This window comes from Rhipicephalus sanguineus, chromosome 3, assembly GCF_013339695.2.
Source record: "Rhipicephalus sanguineus isolate Rsan-2018 chromosome 3, BIME_Rsan_1.4, whole genome shotgun sequence".
Classification (NCBI taxonomy): domain Eukaryota; kingdom Metazoa; phylum Arthropoda; class Arachnida; order Ixodida; family Ixodidae; genus Rhipicephalus; species Rhipicephalus sanguineus.
The window spans coordinates 18,749,305-18,769,263 of record NC_051178.1 but is presented as its reverse complement, the minus strand read 5'-3'; the positions used below and the strand labels follow the sequence as shown (position 1 = coordinate 18,769,263).

Here is a 19,959-nt window from a genome sequence, read left to right as displayed (position 1 = left end):
AAAGTAGCTAACGGCCCGCTCAATACGGCTGGAAAACTCGTTTGCATGAGGTGAATTATTTGGAGACGGTTCCAACTTCCCAGTCGCAGTTTCGGTTTCAGAGAGCGCCGAGTGAGGCAGACCCAGAGTGGTTTTCATGTAAACAAAATAAAACAAAGCAGGTTACGTGATGTAATACCGCGTCCACATGAGCACCGCGTTGAGAACTCTCGTCGCAGCAGTAATTTGCTAAAATTGGTTATGTGCTATGTAAATACGGAGCTGCTACTAAATAAAAAAGAAAAAGAGGGCGGACCATCGGTACCATCGGCATACACGCTCGTTATTTCGACGGGAGACGTGGGCCTATGCCACGGACGTATGAACGAAGAGTTGAGATCATTTTGAAGCAAAACATGGTGCAGACGATTTACTGAGGCGCTATGGACCTCACGAAGAAGCTGCGATCACTGGTAGGAAAACAGGTAAGTGTCGAGCAAAGATATACGTCTTATTGCTTGTGTCGTCCACTGTTTCGTGTGGTGCGCAGGGCTTCATTTGGCTCGAGTCCAATAACTGTCACTGGTTGTAGAAGAGAATACTATGTAATAATCGCCGTTCGTGTACCGCTGCTTACAATGGGTAGCTAGGAAAGCCCTTGTAGTTATGTTCTCTTCATAGATCGCCATTGGGAAGATTGAGAATGGAACGCGCCGTAAATCCTAACATTTTTTTCAGGGGCAGCTGCTGAGCCAGGATACGTCAAGCGGTGGCACAGGAACTCCCGAGTCGCAAGCAATTATTCCCAGGCTCAAGGTAGGCATAACCAGTGGCGGGTCCAAAGGGGCGGGCACCCTCCCCACAAAACTGCTGTCAGTACTCCCCCCCCCCCTTCGAGCCCCGCGTACTTCAACATCAGGTTGAACGTCTTTTGTGCTGCAAGTATTACTTTCCTGTGCACACAAAACAATGTTACATGAAAAGAAGACTTTTGCTGCGCAAGGTCTTTTTCTTTCTGTGGTGCGTACGACAGCAGTCTTATTAAAATGTTATTGTCATTTCTGCAATGCGCACATTGCACCTGTCTCCCATTCATTCCTGCTTGCAGCAGTGTTACGAAAGCACCAACTTAACTTCAAGGCAGGAGGCAATTAAAAACGAAATACAGTTCAAAGGATGAGCCAGTGCTGTTGTGCGCACAGTGCATCAATCTGCCAGCCTTTTCCTAATGTAGAGTAGCAGCATCTTGGGTGTGTTTAGTGTTGTGCGCGACATCGCTCCCAAACAGCCTTCGGCATCGTTAATGGATGCGAGAACTCGAGAGGCGAGAATGTGTTAAGGGATGCCACATGCGGAGCCACGAACTGCTCCTCCGAGGCTGCAAAGAAAGGACTTCACACTTCAGTCAGCCCAAGAATTCGTACCGCTTTTTTACGGTGTCAAATGCGCTCATGATTTGTTTCTCTCGCTGGCTAGTCACACGCTTTTTTCTAATTCGGTTAGAAAAGCCACTGCGAGGCCAGCACCGTAAAATAGCAAAGTTTTCTGCCATTGGCCGCCAGCATCGTGTCTGCTGGCAGTGCATATGTCTCTACAGAAAGACCTTCGGTTTGCTCAAGACCACCACGTACTGCGAGGACACGGCATCGCCCCAGTGATGACCTGCTCAGAGGGTAACGACAAGGCTGGCTCACTCGATATATCATCTATCAGCTTAGCTTATTGACTACATATGTCCGTTCCACACAAGAAACATTGTAAAAAAGAAGTGTGCCTATAATGGAACAGGACAAGCTGACAGAACAGACCTCGAAGAACTGCACTGCTTTAGAGCACGAACCTCCGGCGATCAACATTCGTCCGCGAAGAGCAACTGCACTCTCAGCAAAAGCTCAAGAAAATGATGAAATGAGCCACGAAGAGCTCTGCCATAGAACGGACACTGCATGGGAATGCATTGAAGAGGACATTCTGAAACTGTCAAGCAAGCAGGAAGAGGCTGTCAACATTATCACTGCACAGCTTCGTTCAAGCTGTGAATGATATAAGAACATTGCCGGCAAGTACACTGCTTTCTTTACCAATACGGACATGCAAGCAAGTCAGAAAGAGCTTGATATGTTAAGTGCCATAGACTCAGATCAAGGCGCAATGGTGACGGAGAAGCTTCATGAGGCTGTGGAGCAAGGATGCAACCACATAGAAGAAACTGCGTCACAGCACTCGCTATCTGCCAGCTTGAGAGCTTCCTCAGTATCACAGTGCTCGGTTTTCCTCGGCAATGAGCATACCTACAGCACAGGCTCGTGCGCAGGCAGACGCCATCAGAGCAGCCTTCAGCCGTAGGGAAGCTGTGATGTGCCTCGAGAGAGCGAAGATTAACTCAGGACTTGAAATCCTGCATCAAGAAAGAGAAGTAGCCGGGGCAGAGGCACAAGCAAATGCTTTAGAGGCAGCTGCGGAGCGGGATGGCAGGGAGATATCGCGTTTGATGCCTTCCATTGACCCAACGTTACGGTCTGTGAGCTACATAACGAGACAGGAAGACATAAATGTAAGGAGGTTAGAGTCGCCTCAGCCACCTGTTGACTATGACAAACCGCAAGGAAAAGGACGGCGTGCTTTCAGGAGCTGCTATAGCTCAAAACGGTCCGACGGGCCTTCACGTCACTCAACCACTGCCTATCCATGATGCAACGCCTGACGGTTCAAGCACGGAGCTAGCTGGCGTCCTCAAATTCTTGTGCCACAGAGATCTTGTTTCGGTTGGCCTCACCAAATTTGATGACCACCACGAGAATTATCGGAGCTGGAAATCTTCGTTCAAAGGTATCACAGTGATCTGGTTCTCTCCCCTCAGGAGGAGTTAGATCTGCTTGTCAAGTGGCTCGGCCCAAGGTTTTCGACACAAGCACAGAGGCTGAAATCTGTGCACCTGGAAGGTTTTTCAGCAGGTTTGAACACCGTTTGGCAGAGGTTAGACGGAACGTACAGCTGCCCAGGGGTAGTGGAGGATTCTTTGCTCAAGCGTATAGATGACTTCCCAAGGGTGTCCTGCCGGGCCGCCTTAAAACTTCGGGAGTTTAGCGACCTTCTCCTAGAACTTGAGGTTGTAGAGACAGACCCATATTTGGCCGTTCTTGGGTATCTAGATACTGCGAGAGGATTGAAGGCCATCATTGCAAAGCTGTCCCCAGTCTGCGGGGGAAATGGTTGTCGGCAGGGTTGAAATACATAAGAGAACATCAGACTGCATTTCCACTGTTTTCCTTCTTTTCAAAATTCGTAATGAACGACATGGCCATGAGGAACGACTCATGTTTCAAGCTTTCACTTGGCATGTCGGCTGACCTCAGCTTGAGAAAAGAGCACTCTAAAACACCATGGCAAAAAACAATCGTCTCAACGAGAAAAACTGAAATTGACTCCACTTCCGCTGACACATCAGGAGACTCTCCCAAACGGGCTGCTAGCTCAGGCAAAAGGGTCATTGGACAAATGGTGCCCCTCCATTAGAAACCTCATGCCTTAGAGAGGTGTCGCACCTTCTTAGAAAAGACTATGGCTGAACGAATGGCATTTCTCAAGCAGCAAGGAATCTGCATGCACTGCTGTTTATCACAGAGTCACACCAAAGTTCAATGCTAGGCAGTCTTGAAGTGCCACGTATGTGACAGTGGCGACCACGCTACAGCATTAGAAAAGATGACTGAGAGGCGCGAGAAAACGGCACACAACGAAAAGAAGTACACGGGACGACGTGCTCTAGCAACTGGAATATTTTTATTCAGGAAAGACATATTTATACTGCAGTGAAATCAAATCTAACCCAACCCCTCAGTCATCATGAACAAATACCAACTCGCCCAACTTTTTACCTTACTTAGCACTAGAAACTGTATCGGCAAGCACAGAACACTCAAGTGTAACTGCCTTAGACATGAGCACAGCACAGAGTTCCGAGAGTCGGGTAACGTTTTTGCGGACGCAAGTGGCAGGTGGAAGCGATGACAGCAAGTCGTGCGCCAAACTTTGCGTAGTAGATGTAGCTCACGACTCTGATACCATCAAGATGCTTACAGCTTATGCAATCCTGGATGAAGAAAATGGCAAGTTGGGCGAGTTGGTATGTACAGTCGAACCCGTTTATAACGAACTAGAAAGTGCCACGAAAATTGGTCGTTATATCAGTAGTTCGTTGTAAATGGACTCGCCCTCAAAAACGTGCACTTAGCGACCAAGGCATTTTTTTTTTTCTGTGCATTTTTTATTGGTAGAGTGCTCTGGTGACAAGTTAAGCCTTTTCTCACTGTGAAGCGATGCCCACTGCGTACACGAGTGAATTAAACTGCATTTGCAGTGAACTGACACTATTTCACTGAACCGCGGTACCGCGACGTGGAGCTGATCATCCCTGGTTAGTTGCGTGCAGCGCGTCGCGTGTTCGGCTCACGTCATCACTGCTGGGCCGCTTGCTGTACTACGAGAATTTGTGCGTTCTTTGTGCCCGCTTCACTTCGGACCATGCACGGGTGCGGTGAGTAGCCTGTTTATGGTGAAGACAAGCATTTTGCAAGCAACACGCACTCTGTCTCCGCGATGCTCCCACGCTCCTGCACGACAGGCGCGGTGCGCTTGGGTTGTCGCCTAATAAACATGCAGTACACACTCACTGTAAGTGCATTGACGTTTCTCTGTGCCCGCGTCGCTCGACATCAGCAAGCCACTTTCGTTTCCACGAAGCGACGCGCACTTTATTTCGCACGGCACGGCGGCGGCATGAATGGCAGCACTGTGCGCTTGTACTGTTTGTACCGCCATCAACCCGACCAGTTTACGCCACACGTGCAGCCGAGCCGATAGCTGCAGATGACTATGATAAGGTTGTCGGCAATAAGTCATGATGGCACGTTCATCGCCGGCTGCCACATCGCCTTCGCTCTCTTCTGATATGCTTATCCGTGAAAGCCGCAATCGCGTGGAAGTCGTAATCATTGATCAGCCAGTCTCTGCCATTACCGAAAAAAACGAAAGACATTTTGCAGCACATTGTGGCGTCATTGCAGCGAACTTTTATGCGCCGAAGAGTTATCGCAGTCATCGCTTATTGCATTTTATGGCTTCTTGCGTTCCAAGGCATAGGTTCATCGTAGGCGGTTGTAGCTGCAGAGAACGGCATCAGAAAAGGTTGCCATGCGAAAGCTGACCACAAGGCTTCATGCTGCCTCCTATTTCTTTTCTTCTTTTTATTCATCACTGCCATTCTGCCACTTAAGAAACACCTGGAAAGTGAGCGACCTCGCTCGCAGCGTCCGAAATGAGCGTGCTGTGCTCGCTGATCTAGGGTATCTTCGTCGCGAGTAAAGTGGAGTGGGGCACACGCCTCTCATGCTTTAGAAGGCATGTTTTAACTTTTTTTTCACTTTGTATACACCATATTTTTACCGCGACAGTGTCTGAAGTGTTCGTTCTAAAAGTAGGAGGCTTTTAAAAATGTTCGCTATATGTGGACGCAATTTCAATGGGTACCATAGGAAAATCGTAAGTGCACCGAAATATGGTCATTATAACCAACAGATCATTATATCTGGGATCGTTATAAGTGGCTTTGACTGTATTCGTTTTTGAAGAAAAACGGCGCACAAAAAGTTTGGACAAGAAAGAGAGTGAAGGCACACAGTGCGGCACTCTCAACTGAAAGTTTATTGGAAGATAATATGAACTTATAAACCTAAACCCGTGCATGTCAAGTGGGTCAGCTTCAGAAAAAATTTATTAAGTCATATGCTCATCAATAAAACAACTCTTTTTTTTTTGTGCAACATCACTGATGGTTGGCTTCACGAGATTCACGAGACTTGCTTATGTGAAAAGCTTTTGAGACTTCTTGTGTGCAGTGGCGTAAATCCAGAAAAATCACAAGGGGGGTTACACATCTTGCAACACAGCCATATTGTTTTTATAAATATGTCCTATTTCTAATTACCCGAAATGAAAACCATGCTTTCATGTTAGATTTAAAAAAAAATGAGCATCAGCGTCTGCACCGGATGAGAGAAGATAGCACTGAGCAGCCAATACTATAAACGTATGGTTTACGGCGAAGATATTTTCTAAGCGTTTTGATATTCACCAGTGATTTTCTTTAAGTAATGCAATCACAGTCGAGCAATTAGATGCATACTTCATTGTGAATGGCTTCCAACAAATATTTGACATAACTAACGTTGACGATCGGTGATTCTTTATTTACTTTGCATATCAAAGCCCAGAATAACATTTGCAGCACGTGAGCCCATAGCATTTCACAAAGCTCGTGCTCTACAGTGCTTTTTGAAAGGATCAGCAGCTTTCACTTTTGTACTTTACTTCTGCTCATTGGAAGGGCTTCAGATTCCAGAGATTAGTTTTCTGGAGAGTGCGCTATACTTGTCAAGAAATTCAGATATGACATTCGCAAAGGGGGACTCAAGGGGGATATGACAATCTCAAAGGGGGACACTCGCAAGAAGTGTCCCCCCAGCTTGAACACAAATAGGGTCAGCACCCCCTCGACCCCCCATGATTTATGCCACTGCTCGTGTGAACTGGTCATAGCACTTAAACAATACAGTGGTGTTTGAAAAGCCGCATGTACAACTGCATGTGGCACAGTGAGATGCCAAATGAGAAGGTGAATCATTCTGTAAATACATATAGTGATCGCGCAGCCGTAGAATCACAGTAGAATCTCAGTGATATGAACCAGGCTGGTACAAATTCGTAAAATTTCTTGGCCGAATTCCGTTGTGTCCAATGCACCGAAATTTGGCTGTTTCGAACACTCTTCCGCGTCGTGACGGGCGATATGAACTTGGGTACTGAAACTGCCGAGCAATGGCCGGCAGCAGCGTGCTCCGGAAGTACGTGCGTGGCCAGCGCACACAGAATGAAAACGGAACTATCGTTGCCGCAATCGCTGTGCACTGAACCGCAGTCGCTGTCAACACGATCGTGTGTGGTGACGACGAAACTCTGAAAGTGCACGTGCATACAACGCTCACCGAGTCAAAGCGATGCTGCTTGTCGCAACAGCTACGGACAGCACCGCGGTAGGCAACGTAGTTCTGAAGGCACGTGCACAGCCAGCCAACGCCACTTAGAACTAAGCACTAAGAGTCCTAGGTGGCGTCGGAACTACCGTTTGCCGCAACCGCTGCGCACGAAACAGTGGTCACCATCGACGTGATCATCTACGCAGCTCCGAACTTAAGCAGCTAACGTAGTGGTAGACTAAAGGCAATACAGTCGTAAAAAGGCAGGAAGCGTTTCGACGTTCCTGTCGTTTGCTTATGGCTATAATGAGCGGACTTCATTTAGTTTTCACTTGGTCTCAAGCAAGGCACGCGCGTTCATGGCAGCCAGCTTTGCTGTCCCTTCTTCGTCTGTTTGCGTGTTCTAGAAAGACATACATGAGTTCTTTTGGTGGCAATAAATGTTTTGTGCATATATCATGGTTCGAAAACTGATTTTGCTAGTTTTTTGGTGGCACAAAATTTCGGGTGAGACAAATATTTTCGCTCCCCCTTGAGATTCTTATCACCGAGATTCTACTGTATTTACGCAGTGGCCCGTTTGACCAATATAGCAAAGACCACATGATAATGGGATGTGATAAACAACTCCGACTTCACATGTATCATGCTTATTTCTACGGTTCACAGTACACTTTTTAACATCAGGCTTATTTTTCTTCTCTGCTTTTTTTTTGTAACCAGAGTACATATTGGGATTACTTTCGGGTGAACGGAACCCCTCTGAGAAAAGTAATGAACAAATGAACCGCTCACTGGTGAAGTCAAAACTCCTTGATTAGTTCCGGGTGAACGGAATGCCCATGCAGTACACATTGCACACCTGTTCCGGCAGCACTGTGGTAATGGGAAGTTCAGCTTACAAATTCTCCATGCGGAACTTAACCGGTGATATGAAGCTACACCTTCTGGCTTTGCTCGAGTGCAATGAGATACCGGACAACAGGGGCGAAATTCCAACTCCGGAAGCTGCACTGAACTATCCACATTTTTGGAAGATTGCCAAAGACATCCCGCCTATTGATCAAGAGGCAAAGATACTTCTTCTCCTGGGACGAGACATCCTCAGAGCACACAAGGTGTGCCAGACTCTCAATGGACGCTCCTTGAACTCACAATGACGCTCCTTGAACTCGCAAGCTCGACCTTGGTTCGGTCATCGTGGGAGACATTTGCGCTAATCACACGCAGCACGCAACAAGTGTCAATGTGTTCATTTGTCCAAAAACGGGCGGCCTTCACTCTGCGGGCCATGGCAAGAGTGCGACGGCTGGAAGAACTCTCTTTGCCTCGCACAATGTTGCATCGGACGATCCTATGCCCCAAATGCGGCTGCACAGGGCCCGACGCAGAGAGCTTCAGGTCTACTCAGAGGCATCCAATAGGGCCGTCGCTGCAGTGGCATGCAAAGAAGGGAGCATGCGCATTGGTTTTGTTAAAGGCAGAACTCACCCCTCAGACAGTATACAGCAAGTGCGCAGGAGCACATGACAAGAGCAGTAGAGGCGCAGTGCATTTGTGCCGCCGTGATTTGCAGTGGTGTCCAACGGAAGCGGGCACCAGACGGGGAGCGTTCTGACGCAGAGTGCTGAGTGCATTGATGCGCCAACCTTTTCTTCATGTAGTAGAGGGGTTTTTGTGTGTGTGCACGCATGTGTGTGTGTGTGTTTAGTGTTGTGTACGACGTAGCACCCAAACAGCAGGGTGCCTTTGGTATCGCCGATGGTTGCGAGAACTTTAGAGGGGACCCCTCGCAATGTGTGAAGGGATGCTGCTTGTGAAGCCACGAACCGCTTCTTCTCTGAGGCCGCAAAGAAAGGACCTGGACTTCACACTTCAGTCTGCCTTTATCTGCCCAAGAACTTGCACCGCATTTTTACACTGTCGAATGCACTCATGACTTGTTTATCCCATTGCTTTGTATCCCAATAATCCCAGTGACCTAATTAAATGTTTTGGTTTAAAAAATTTAATTGCATTTGACTCATTATCTCGCTGGCTAGTCATGCACTTTTTTCTAATTCCGTTAGAAAAGCCACCGCGAGGCCAGCACAAATGCCACTTCTTTTATAACCTTCTGACGACTGTAGTGCGAGGAAAAGATCCCAGCTGTTATTCACCTGAAACGCATGGTTTTCATAGTCTTCATGCCATTCGGCTGTAAATCTCTGGGAACATGGCAGCAAATATGCCGACCGACCATTAGCACAGATGAACATGCGTACGCTTAACCGCTGTCCAGGGGGAGCAATGAACACTTCATCATGGCGGACCCTTTGCTTGATGAGAGCCCCTCCCCACCACTCTCTGCTAGAAGCCCTACCAAGCTTCATCAATACAGCCTTCGTCAGTACGCAGACACTTCCAATATGTGCTCTGAAAGCAACGCGCTTTCTAATGCCCACTGTGCAAGTGAAGCCAACATATGGCACCACTTAGGGCAGTCTTATGTTTTCGCGTGCTATTTGTGCATAGGAGCAGAGAGGATGTGGTACCACTTTTGGGGTCATGGGTTTTGAAACTTGAATTTGGCGGGGAAGAGCGGGGTGCATTGGCCTACAGTACTGGGAGTGTTGCTGGCGTACGTGGTTCTACGTGGGCTAATCTTGAAACGTGCTTGCCACTTGACTGATCCCGAGAAAACAAGGTCATTGTGGACCATGCGTGCCAGCATTCAGATTGAGATCATCGCCATCTAATTATATTATTTTTTTTTTAGTTTAACGAAATATAAGTTCTACCCTGTCGTTGCCAGCTTCACTTTTTGAGATATCAGCCACTCCATTATTCAGCCATGTAATCCTGCAATTTGTTACAATTGACCAGTTGAGAGCAGTCCAGAAATTTTGCAAGCCAACCATGTTGACATATTCTAGTGCTGTAGTCATTATTTCTTTTTTCCACTATTGTTCTATGCAGTCTGGTTTACGAACTCAGATTTTTATTTTATTGTTTGCAATAAAACTTCGTTGTCTAGTTATTTTCACAGTTTCTCTTTCATTGTCAATTTCAAAGAAGGACGTGAATATATATTTTTGGTGGAAGTCAACAATAATTTGCATTGTTTTCGTTACCTTCGTAGTGTACTTATAAAATTTTGATCAAACTTGATATGTATATCAAATTTCTGCTGGAGAGTGATGTGCGTTTTGTTCATGGAGGTGCTGTTAGGGAGGCATGCTATCACTTTTAGTGATGTCGAGCTTTGAGGGGGGGGGGATGTTCTCTGTCATCATGTTGATATTGTAGCGTGTATAGCAAGTACTAAAGTGGGATGAATGTTCAATAAATATGTCGCTGCTACATGCTGTACTTTGAATTAGTGACATTTAACTGGCCTTATTTTGCAACTTTCTTTCATAAAAATGTTACCATGGTTATGCTGTGTGCCCTAGTTTTCTTTCAACGAATACCATTTCATACATGTTATTTTGTCACTGCTATTCTACAAGCGGTAGCGGTGTTGCCATGCGTTTCTTCAGCTTCAGGGCTGAGAATCTCCCACGTACAAGTGACTTGTTTGGTCACTATTGGTCTTGAATGATTACCCGCCGTGGTGGTCTAGTGGTTATGGTGCTCGACTGTTGACCCAAAGGTCACGGGACCGAATCCAGGCCGCAGTGGCCACATTTCAATGGAGGAAAAAGTGCTTGAGGCCCGTGTACTTAGATTTAGGTGCACGTTAAAGAACCCGAGGTGGTAGAAATTTCTGGAGCCCTCCACTACGGTGTCCCTCATCGTGGTCTTGGGATCTAAAATGCCAACAATTATTATTACTGGGCTGGAACAGCTGCGCCATTCACGCCATTGTGTGCCAAGCTTGTTTATGGACATCGTGCTGCACGACGCGGTGAAAACCCAAAGAAGCCACCGCTGGACTCGTTTTCGCAAATTAGGTGCTGCTACACGCTTGTGGCAGGTGATTTTTTAAGTTAAGTTCATGGAGTTCTAACAGCGAACAGAATTAGCATATATGACAGAACAGGCCCGTAGCCAGGAAATTTTTTCGTAGGGGGGGGGGGGGGCACTTGCTGAAAACCTTGTCTTTTTGGTAAAAACACCCACTTCGCCCCCCCCCCCCCGCCCCCCAGGTTACGGGCCTGCGCCAGAAACAAGTACCAAAATGCATTCATGGCAGCAGTGAGCTGTAATGGTGAAATATATGACGCTGTATGTGCTACAAAACACTTTTATTTACATGCCAGAGTGAACGCAATGAAAGTTAAAAGTAATCAGTAATTTGTATTTTGCTTGTGTTTTTTCTGTCGCGACCCCGGAGCACTGCTTTCAGCTTGCCCAAGAGCTCCAGCGCAACGTCCGAATTCTGATCTGCCGAGGAATGCTGCTGTTTCATTGCTTTGCACCTCTAGTAAATTTGGTTTGGTTTGGTTTTGCAACATCCTTTGACCACTGCGGGCTGACTTCTGCGAAGAGTGATGAAAACCAGTGGCTTCCAGTTCGAATTAACCATTGTGGAATCCAACGCGTTCGAATTATTGGAAGTTTTACCCCTAGAAATGCACAGGGCTCTGCCGAGACCAGGGCTTCAATTTGAATTAACTGAAAGTTCGAACTGACCGAATTTGTATTAATAAACTTTTACTGTAGTGGTTTCATCGCATGCAGAGATAAATATATATGTTTATCTTTGCACGCACTGAAACCACTGTTCGATATATAAAAAATACAACGAAACGCCTCCCTTGTTTTACTGCAAGAAACTTTCAAGAAACCAGCATATTTCCCCAGGCATTGTACTGCCTGGCATAAATGCAGCCATTGGGAGATGAACTATAGTGTATAAAACAGAACGAAAAAGACAACACGAATGTGTGTACATAGCTGAATAAGGCTATTGCACAATTTAGCTTAGTGTTTGCTCAATGCAACCTTGGATTAATGCTGCTTCACAAGTGCTGTGAAACGGTGCTACATCTGCTCTGAACGGTCTTTTTGACTGCTCCAAACTTGCTCGAAAAGTTCTTTCTGGCTGGTCCAAGCCTGCTACAAAAGGCACTTTGATTGCTCCCAGGACTGCTCCCAGACCCATGTACTCTGTTCCACCTCTGTTATTATTATTATTATTTATATTAGAATGATTGAGTGAAATTGCATGGACTTCATTTATTGTGCAAAAATAAAACAATGCCGTAACTGCAGTCTGTTATGGAATAATTTTGTGCTCCACGTAGGGCTTTTATCAGTTTAAAATCTCATCTGTTAAGACACCAAGATATATACTCACTCATTCTAACAATAGCGTTCTCTGTCTCCATAATGCCTCGAATGCCATTCTTTGTAATGTAGAGACTTGGTTCTATAAATTATGCATGTGTCACGAAGTGACCTGACTGGCGGCAGAAACTTTGAGCTTGATGGAGCACAGTTCACTGCCCCGTTATAAAGGGGACACTCGTAGCGTCCATCCATCCAAGCATCTATGTCAGCGCTCACAAAAAAAAAAGGTCTATTGAATGGGCGGCCTGCTCATATCAGCTCTCTCCAACGCCATCTTCTACTAATTGTACCGGGCAACCATGTGCTACGATGATTGCACGAAATGGCACACCAGGACGCCCCGCTGTGCACAGGTGCAATTTGATGAAGACATTTGTTCTAGCAGAATCCTGGTTTGAGCTAGTTGGTACTGGTTCATAACTGAGGAAACTTTTGGCCTCATTGTGTCCTCGTTGAATTTGCGCCGAAAAGTTTTCTCAGTCGACGGAGACACCCTCTCACAAAAAGTGTTGCACACTTGCCTCTTTGGCTACGAGCGGCAGTGGCCAACACCCCCAGGTATTACACGTACGAGAGTAGCCAATGAAGCGCCTTCTGTCGTAGCTCAATTGGTGGAAGGTTTTAGGTTGGTATCCCACCGATGGAAAGGGTGATTTCTTGTCCACTTTAATTCACATCGTAATTACTGCACTGCAGTTAATAGACAACAGTTTATGTCCCATATGCTGGCCTGATTGTCTGTTGCATTCATTTGGTTGCGTCTAACAGAGAAACGAGCCCCTCGAAAAAATTCCCCTTCTTTTGTTCGTGTAGAAGAAATGCTTGCACGGCCTCTGAAATGCCAGTGAAATACCCGAGATCATTTCAGTTCAAGCTTGTGCAGTGTAGTATGTTATTTGCCTTTTTGTTCACAAACGGTTGCAGGTGGCATAATGCTGCACGTCCGTTGTGGTGTTTGTGTTGGCTGACTGCGTGTGCTTCTTCAGCCCAGTGGGGAGCTGCCAGCTGACCCAAACGAAGAAGAGGAAGTGCTGTCGTGCATCGAGGCCATCTACTGTTCACCCGAGGGAGAGTTTGACGCTAGTGACCACGAGCTCAAGGTACACTGCTCTTTGCCACTCTCTCTTCTGATTGGCTGGGAGCAGGTCCAAAGTCAAGGACATTGGATCACTAAGACTTCTTTCTTAAGGAACGAGCAGTGTTTTCCTAATTAATTTGCTACGGAGGATCGTAGAGTGCAATATACCATATTGCCACGTGCACTTATTTCTTTTATTTTTGGTGGGAATTGGGCTGCACCCACAAAAGTCTGTTACCACCGCTCGTCACAGGTCACACTGCAATGTTTGGAAACTTTGTGAGTGTTTGAGGCTGTTCTGTTAAGATTACACACGGGACACGAAAGGTAACGCGAGCATTAGCGATAACGCTGGAAGGTTTGATAAGGCATTGTAAAAAGCCACCAAAGATTACACACAGGACACGAAAGGTAACACGAGCATCAGCGATAACGCTGGAAGGTTCGATAAGGCATTGTAAAAAGCCACCAAAGATTACACACGGGACACGAAAGGTAACGCGAGCATTAGCGATAACGCTGGAAGGTTCGATAAGGCATTGTAAAAAGCCACCAAAGATTACACACAGGACACGAAAGGTAACACGAGCATCAGCGATAACGCTGGAAGGTTCGACGAGGCATTGTAAAAAGCCACCACATTTCACAGATGAGCAGATTATCGACGACTGACCTCTGTGCTCACTGTTATCATAGAACAGCGAGAGTTGCTTGTACTTTGAGGCTTTCTTTTATTGGGCACGAGTTTGCCCAATGAAGAAGTTTCATCTTTACCCGGCTTGAGTTTTGTGTCCTTTGCTGTCACACTCACGTAACAATATTTGCTCACATAATGATCACACTTTTTGTTTTCAAAAGCTGATGCAAATTTAGGGCTGTGAGCATTCTGTGGGGTAAGCTTTCCGGGAAAAAGAATTTACATGCTACTCAAGTTCTCATCGGCCTCTTTAATTTTCTGTCATTCTATAACTCTCCCCTCACTTTTATTCAGTCTGAGTCCTCACTGCCGTTGCCACGAGACTCGTCGGTGCCAGTAGTGTCATCAGTGGGGGCATTGTCACAGTCCCACAGAAAGTTGAGAAAAAAACCATGCTGCATTTTCTGGTGTACATTAGTCATGTCTGATCAGCACAAAGTGGTTTTTGATCATCTGTAGTGCTGAAACTTTATATTGTGCTGCTACAACCGATGAGGACATTGGCTCCCATGCTTAGCAAGCTTTTGGCAATATTTTTGCGAGATTGTCGCTGGAGGCGTGGGTGTCACCGAGTTCTTGGCCCCTCTATATTAGCACGGTTCACACAGTGCAAGACCATCGTGACCCATAGACGACTGTATGCCTCGCAAAAAGCGTTCGTTTGAATGTGCGGCCCTTGCTTCGCCTCCTAAACTACACACTCAGCCAAGATCTTGGTCATGGATAAAACCCTGCACCAACATCACTAAACTTGCACGACAATCCAGAAACAAAAAAAACACAGTCATCATGATCAGCATCAGATCGCAGGGAGCGGGGAAGCACCTCCGATGATGATGAGCCAAAGCAACAACTCCAAGCAAGGAGTCACGAGCTCGTGTTGGCTGCCATGCTCCTTGCACCTGCTCTCTGCCCAGCTATCAATGGGGAGCTCACAGCGTTTGGCCGCGTTTTGTGCAGTCATGTGGCCAAGGTGTGTTTACAAAAAAACAATCTGGTCTTGAATTTGCTCTGAAAGTGATTATAAAATGAATGTCCTTTGCTAAGGCCTTTTATAGTTCCAGGGCACGGAATTTTTTCTCTTTCTCTGGCGGGGAGAGGTGTTGAGCATTTTTGGCCGCCATCTTTAAAGGGCCAGTAAACAACCCCGAGGTCCAAAATTGTAATGAAGAGAAATATGCGTACTTTTGCTATGTGATCATGCTGCTGCAAGAATTTTATGTGTACGTGCTATAATAAGGAAGTTACAGGGGTTTGAACGTCCGTTTCAGCTGGTTTCAAATTTTCGCGCAGCCTCGCCACCCGTTTCCACCACAGGGAGGGGAAGGCATAGCCCGTCGTCATGACTCCGCCGACTTCGGCAACGTGCCACGACGTCAGCAATTGGCGTCATCGGCGAGCTCGATCAGTCGCAATGCACTTCCGCTTGCTGCTGCATGCTCCGTAACTTGACAGGCAGTCTTCGGCTCTTCATTATTTTTAAACCTTTGTGACAGTTCAAAATGTAGCAGGAATGCGTGCTTGCTTTCCAAGACGTCGAAGGGGCGCGAGAGGAAAGCCCGGAGAGCCCCGCTTGCCGTGCGTGCAATGGGAAAACCAAGCAAGCGCGACCCGTCTGAGAAGAGGAGGCGCTGGTCCGGGCTACCGGAGATTCCCCTCTCTCCGCTCGATTTGCATCCGACAATTGCACAACACTTCGCCTCATGTCGAAGGCGAAGTGTGTGCAGGTGTTATGCAGTGCGAGGAATATACGTGCAATAACTGCGTGGCTGAAACCGCATTACCGCAGGGCCAAGAAACAAGGCGCAGTTTCGTAGTGGTTGGTGGGAACAGGAACTGACGTTAACTTGACAACTGTTTGTTGAGACCTGATTTAGACCAATGCACAAGCTCAGTGGTGCGTCAAGTTGCCCATGGGCAAGTTTGCGTCACTGCATGTACAAGGGGGATTGGTCAGGCGAAGGAAAGAGGCGCGGGAATTGTTTTTCGAAATGGACGGTCAGCGATATGATATTTGGAAAATGTGAGCGCTGCGGTCTACTGTATCAGTTGGCGAGCTTGTTTGGGGGGTGTAAAAAAAACTCTGAGCCTGTTTACTGGCCCTTTAATTTTGAGACAATTCTGAGCAAGAGCCCCCTCCCCAACGTTCCCTGCAGTAACCATACGTCGAGAGGAAGGGGGGCACTTGATCGATATTTCACAGCAGTTGTTATAACGTAAATACTTGCTTGAGGACCACTTTTAGAGACAATTAAAAAAATATATATTGAAAGCTCCCACTGAAGAGCAAAGCTTGTTCTGTAGCTGCAATTATCGAAGATGATGCCTTATCATGGGCTGTCACAGGCGGGCCAGAACCGCATTTTCTGGGGCTGCTCCAACCGCCTTCCCCCAAAAGAGCTCACAAAGCCGGCTCCCTCATCACGGGGTGGCAACTGACATTATGATAGGCTGACCCAAACATTCAAACCAGGCTTCTAAAATAGTGTTGCAGTTCCCTGGTCCCCAGCCTAGTGCCCCTGTCATTTCTGGGCTCCATTTTACCTCCCCCTTATACTATATAATAAAGTTCATTTTCTTCTTCACCGTCGATGCTGCTCTGGCCGGCACTGCCGACACAATATTTGTTTGTGCAATGCGTGGGCTGTGTTGGCAGTGTTTCCAGTCATATGAGTGGCCTCTTCTAATGAAGGGAGCCCTGTTGGGGCCCGCACTGGTGAGGGGTGGCGTCTGAGGTTGTTTGCTGCAGCATTTAAACTGTGAGTAATCGAATACGCCAAGGAGCGCTAACCAGATGCAAGTTCGACATTGATGAAAAGTGTGTGCAATACCGGATCCAACAGAAAGAAGCAAGATCTTGCTGCAACCAACAGAAGCCGAAAGGCGTTCTGCGGCAAGAAAAGCAAGTTCCAAAAACTGGAACATGAACTTATCTGTATGTCATGGTAGATGAATTGTCCAAGATGATATGTGTGAGAGCTCTCGGCATTCCTCGCCACGTGGGAATTCTGCTGACAAAATTCAGGGCAAGTCGGGGGAGGCTACACAGTCAGAACCACAACAAGCGCTTCATCCACTGCGAGATCACGACAGATTCCAAGTGTGTATGTGGCTGAAGTTTCATCACCTTGTGGACGCTTGCTGTAGGGAGCACGACAAAGATATTTTCCATATTGGACACTTGCGACGCGCTGTTTGAACATGAAGACACGCAAGAAACAACAGGTAGTACACACACGAGCGCAAACTAACAACTGTTTATTTGATGGAAACGTCACACATATATACTGGGTGAAAGAAAGAAAGAACTGGTAGCTTGCGCAAAGCACACTACAGGAGAACAACCATCTGCGTCACATAATCAAATCTGTGCATGTCTAATATCTAAATTCCTCTCAAAAATGACACTTCATCGTCGGTCAGATGTATCGATGGCGCACTAACACACATGTCTTTGCCAAGGTTGCGCATCGTGAAGGCTTCGATAATTTTTCATTCCCTTGTGTCTTTAGATCGCGATACCACTGTGGTGCCCTGGACATCTGGCGGACATTGGCATCTGTTGCAATGGGTAGCTAAGTTACCAGGGTGGCAAATGTGCTTGTTGTTGTAATTATGCTCACGTAAACGCGAGTTAAGGCTTCTACTGGTTTGTCCAATCTACCGTTTTCCGCATGATAAAGGAACACTATATACATCTTTTTCACACGGTACAAACTTGTTTACATGTTTAACAGAGCATGAATGATTTTCTCTTTGATTGTAGCTGTTGACTTGGTGACAAAGTGAAATTAGTTTGTTAGGCGCCGTAAAAGTCATGGGAATGCCGTACCTACTAGCGATCTTTTTTAGTCCATGCGAAATACCATGCACATAGGGAAGAACTATAGGGAACCCAAGCTCAAGTTTGTGGTACGATGACAGCGCCGCACTGCGGCTCTGGAGAGAAGCTCTGGTGCAACTGGGTGCATGCGCGGCCGGCTCAGCCTGTTTGTCGGAAGCGCGCGCGTGCGTTCTCAGTCGGTGCAGGGAACTGGGGCGCCGTGCCGACAGCTTGGCACGCTGAACCAAGAGGCTTGCAGTGCGAAGCTGCATTTCCACGTTGGCAGAAGCGACCCCGCAAAAGTGCGAGGTCCAAAGTATTGCTGTGTCGTGGCCTGCCACAACAGTGCAGACAACACAAAGGCACGCGATTCACATGTGAAACTGTATCGGTTCTCGGGCATGTCGCACGAGAAATAAAGGCGGCAAGCGTGGATAGCTGACAGTGCTGTCCCGCCTTCTATTTTGGCTGTCTGAGTTCATCGCTTTCATTCGTTTCAACTACATGAATCAGTACGAAACTCGGCGCATGCACGCAGCGACTACAGTAATGATTACTCGCTGTCTTCTCGCATTGTGAAAGTCCAGTTACGGTTGTAGGTGAAACAACGTGTTTTGGTTCCCCGCGTACGTGAGACCTACCTGTCGTTGTTGAACGTTCACACTCGCGTTATACCAAGCGTTGCGCAGTTGGTTGAATTCAATTGAACTCGGTACATTGTCAGAAGTTCGGCGCCTGCAATTCATGCGTCGGGAAGGCTGCTTTATCATGCCGGAACGGACGTCTGTGCATTTTCAGCAAGGTTTGACATCATCCTGCAGGTTTGCTTTGTTTTTGTCACTTCATTAGGGTGATATCCAAGCCGCTAAATATAACTGGCACCTAATACATGCTTTGCAACCTTGAAGTAACCACCTTCCGACTTCGTGCGATTTTCTAGCCGCGTTCACGCAGCAGGTTTTATACGCCTGTCAAGTCGATATCATAAAAAGAGACTGCAAGCATGACGCGAGAGTTGAAAAAACGAGGCGAGCAGTTCATCTTGCTTCACAGTGGTTAAAGCTCAGCTAGCTGCCTGGCGTCTTAATCGGCGGGTGATTCTCCAGCGGCACGGAGGACTTGACTCTAACCTTCTCAGGAAGCAGTGCCATGGCCGCGTAATTTCTTTTTTTCGCACACCGCGAACGTTTGTTCACGAAAGGGCACGGCTGCTACTGCAAGCATATATCAAAACAACAATCATATGATTCGTAGTCCGCACCGCAGAACATCGATAGCGTGCACGGCTTCATTTCGGAGTGCACGTGGACCATTGCATATTTAACATAACAGAATGGGACTTACCTCGAGGTATACGTCCTAACTGTGTAATCGTGACTTGGGAAATGCATTTTGCTTTGAGTCGGGGTGTCGTTGTCATCGATCGTCTGCTCTGCACCATAAACGTGATGGATGAGCCTTTCTCCTTTTATCAAGTTCACTTTTCGGAAGTGCCAGTCAAGCTTGAAGATCCTTTTGAAGCCGCACTACAAGCAGTGCATTGTGAGACGCCGCAAGTGAAGCGCGAGAGCTCTGCACGTGCACGGAAGCAAGTGGCAGTGCATTGGAGAGAAGGGAAAACGTGCGTTGCTGGCACCCAGTTTGTATTTTTATGCCAGAGATGGCGCTGTCTGTCAAGAGCAGCAGTGCCACTAAGCGATGCTTGGGGAGCCTATAGGTCTCTCCCTGCACTTCTGTTTTGGTCCTGCGTCCGTCTTGTGCTTCTTGTTGAGGCTTTTCAAGAGCCTCTCAGCGAGAGAAGTGATCAGGGCGTCAGGGTAAGCGCTGTCCCCAAGTCTATCTACTTGCTTCTTCAAACTTCGCGCTACCACATGGTCACACGGCTTTTGACAGCTGTTTAACATGCACGCATACGCAACACTTCTTTTCACAAGCTTAGAGTGACCTGAGCTATAGCTCAACAAACTTTTATCGCTCCTTACTTCATATTCCCAGCACGTGTGACCCTCACTTTGCGAAATCATGATGTCAAAAAATTTTATGCCGGAACTTGTGGGTAATTCCTAAGTGA

The 19,959-nt window shown here is 47.0% G+C and overlaps 1 protein-coding gene across 2 annotated transcripts in view; it reads left to right on the top strand.

The window, feature by feature from the left end:
* Nucleotides 1-299: 299 nt before the first annotated feature.
* Nucleotides 300-19,959, top strand: part of LOC119386472 (syndetin) — a 212,124-nt gene continuing 192,464 nt past the window's right edge. For both annotated transcript variants that reach the window (XM_049413147.1, XM_037653754.2), the window contains exons 1-3: nt 300-464; nt 718-795; nt 13,277-13,390. In XM_049413147.1, the coding sequence (XP_049269104.1) occupies nt 423-464; nt 718-795; nt 13,277-13,390 (234 nt within the window). In that variant the 5' untranslated portion in view covers nt 300-422. The remainder of the gene's footprint in view (nt 465-717; nt 796-13,276; nt 13,391-19,959) is intronic.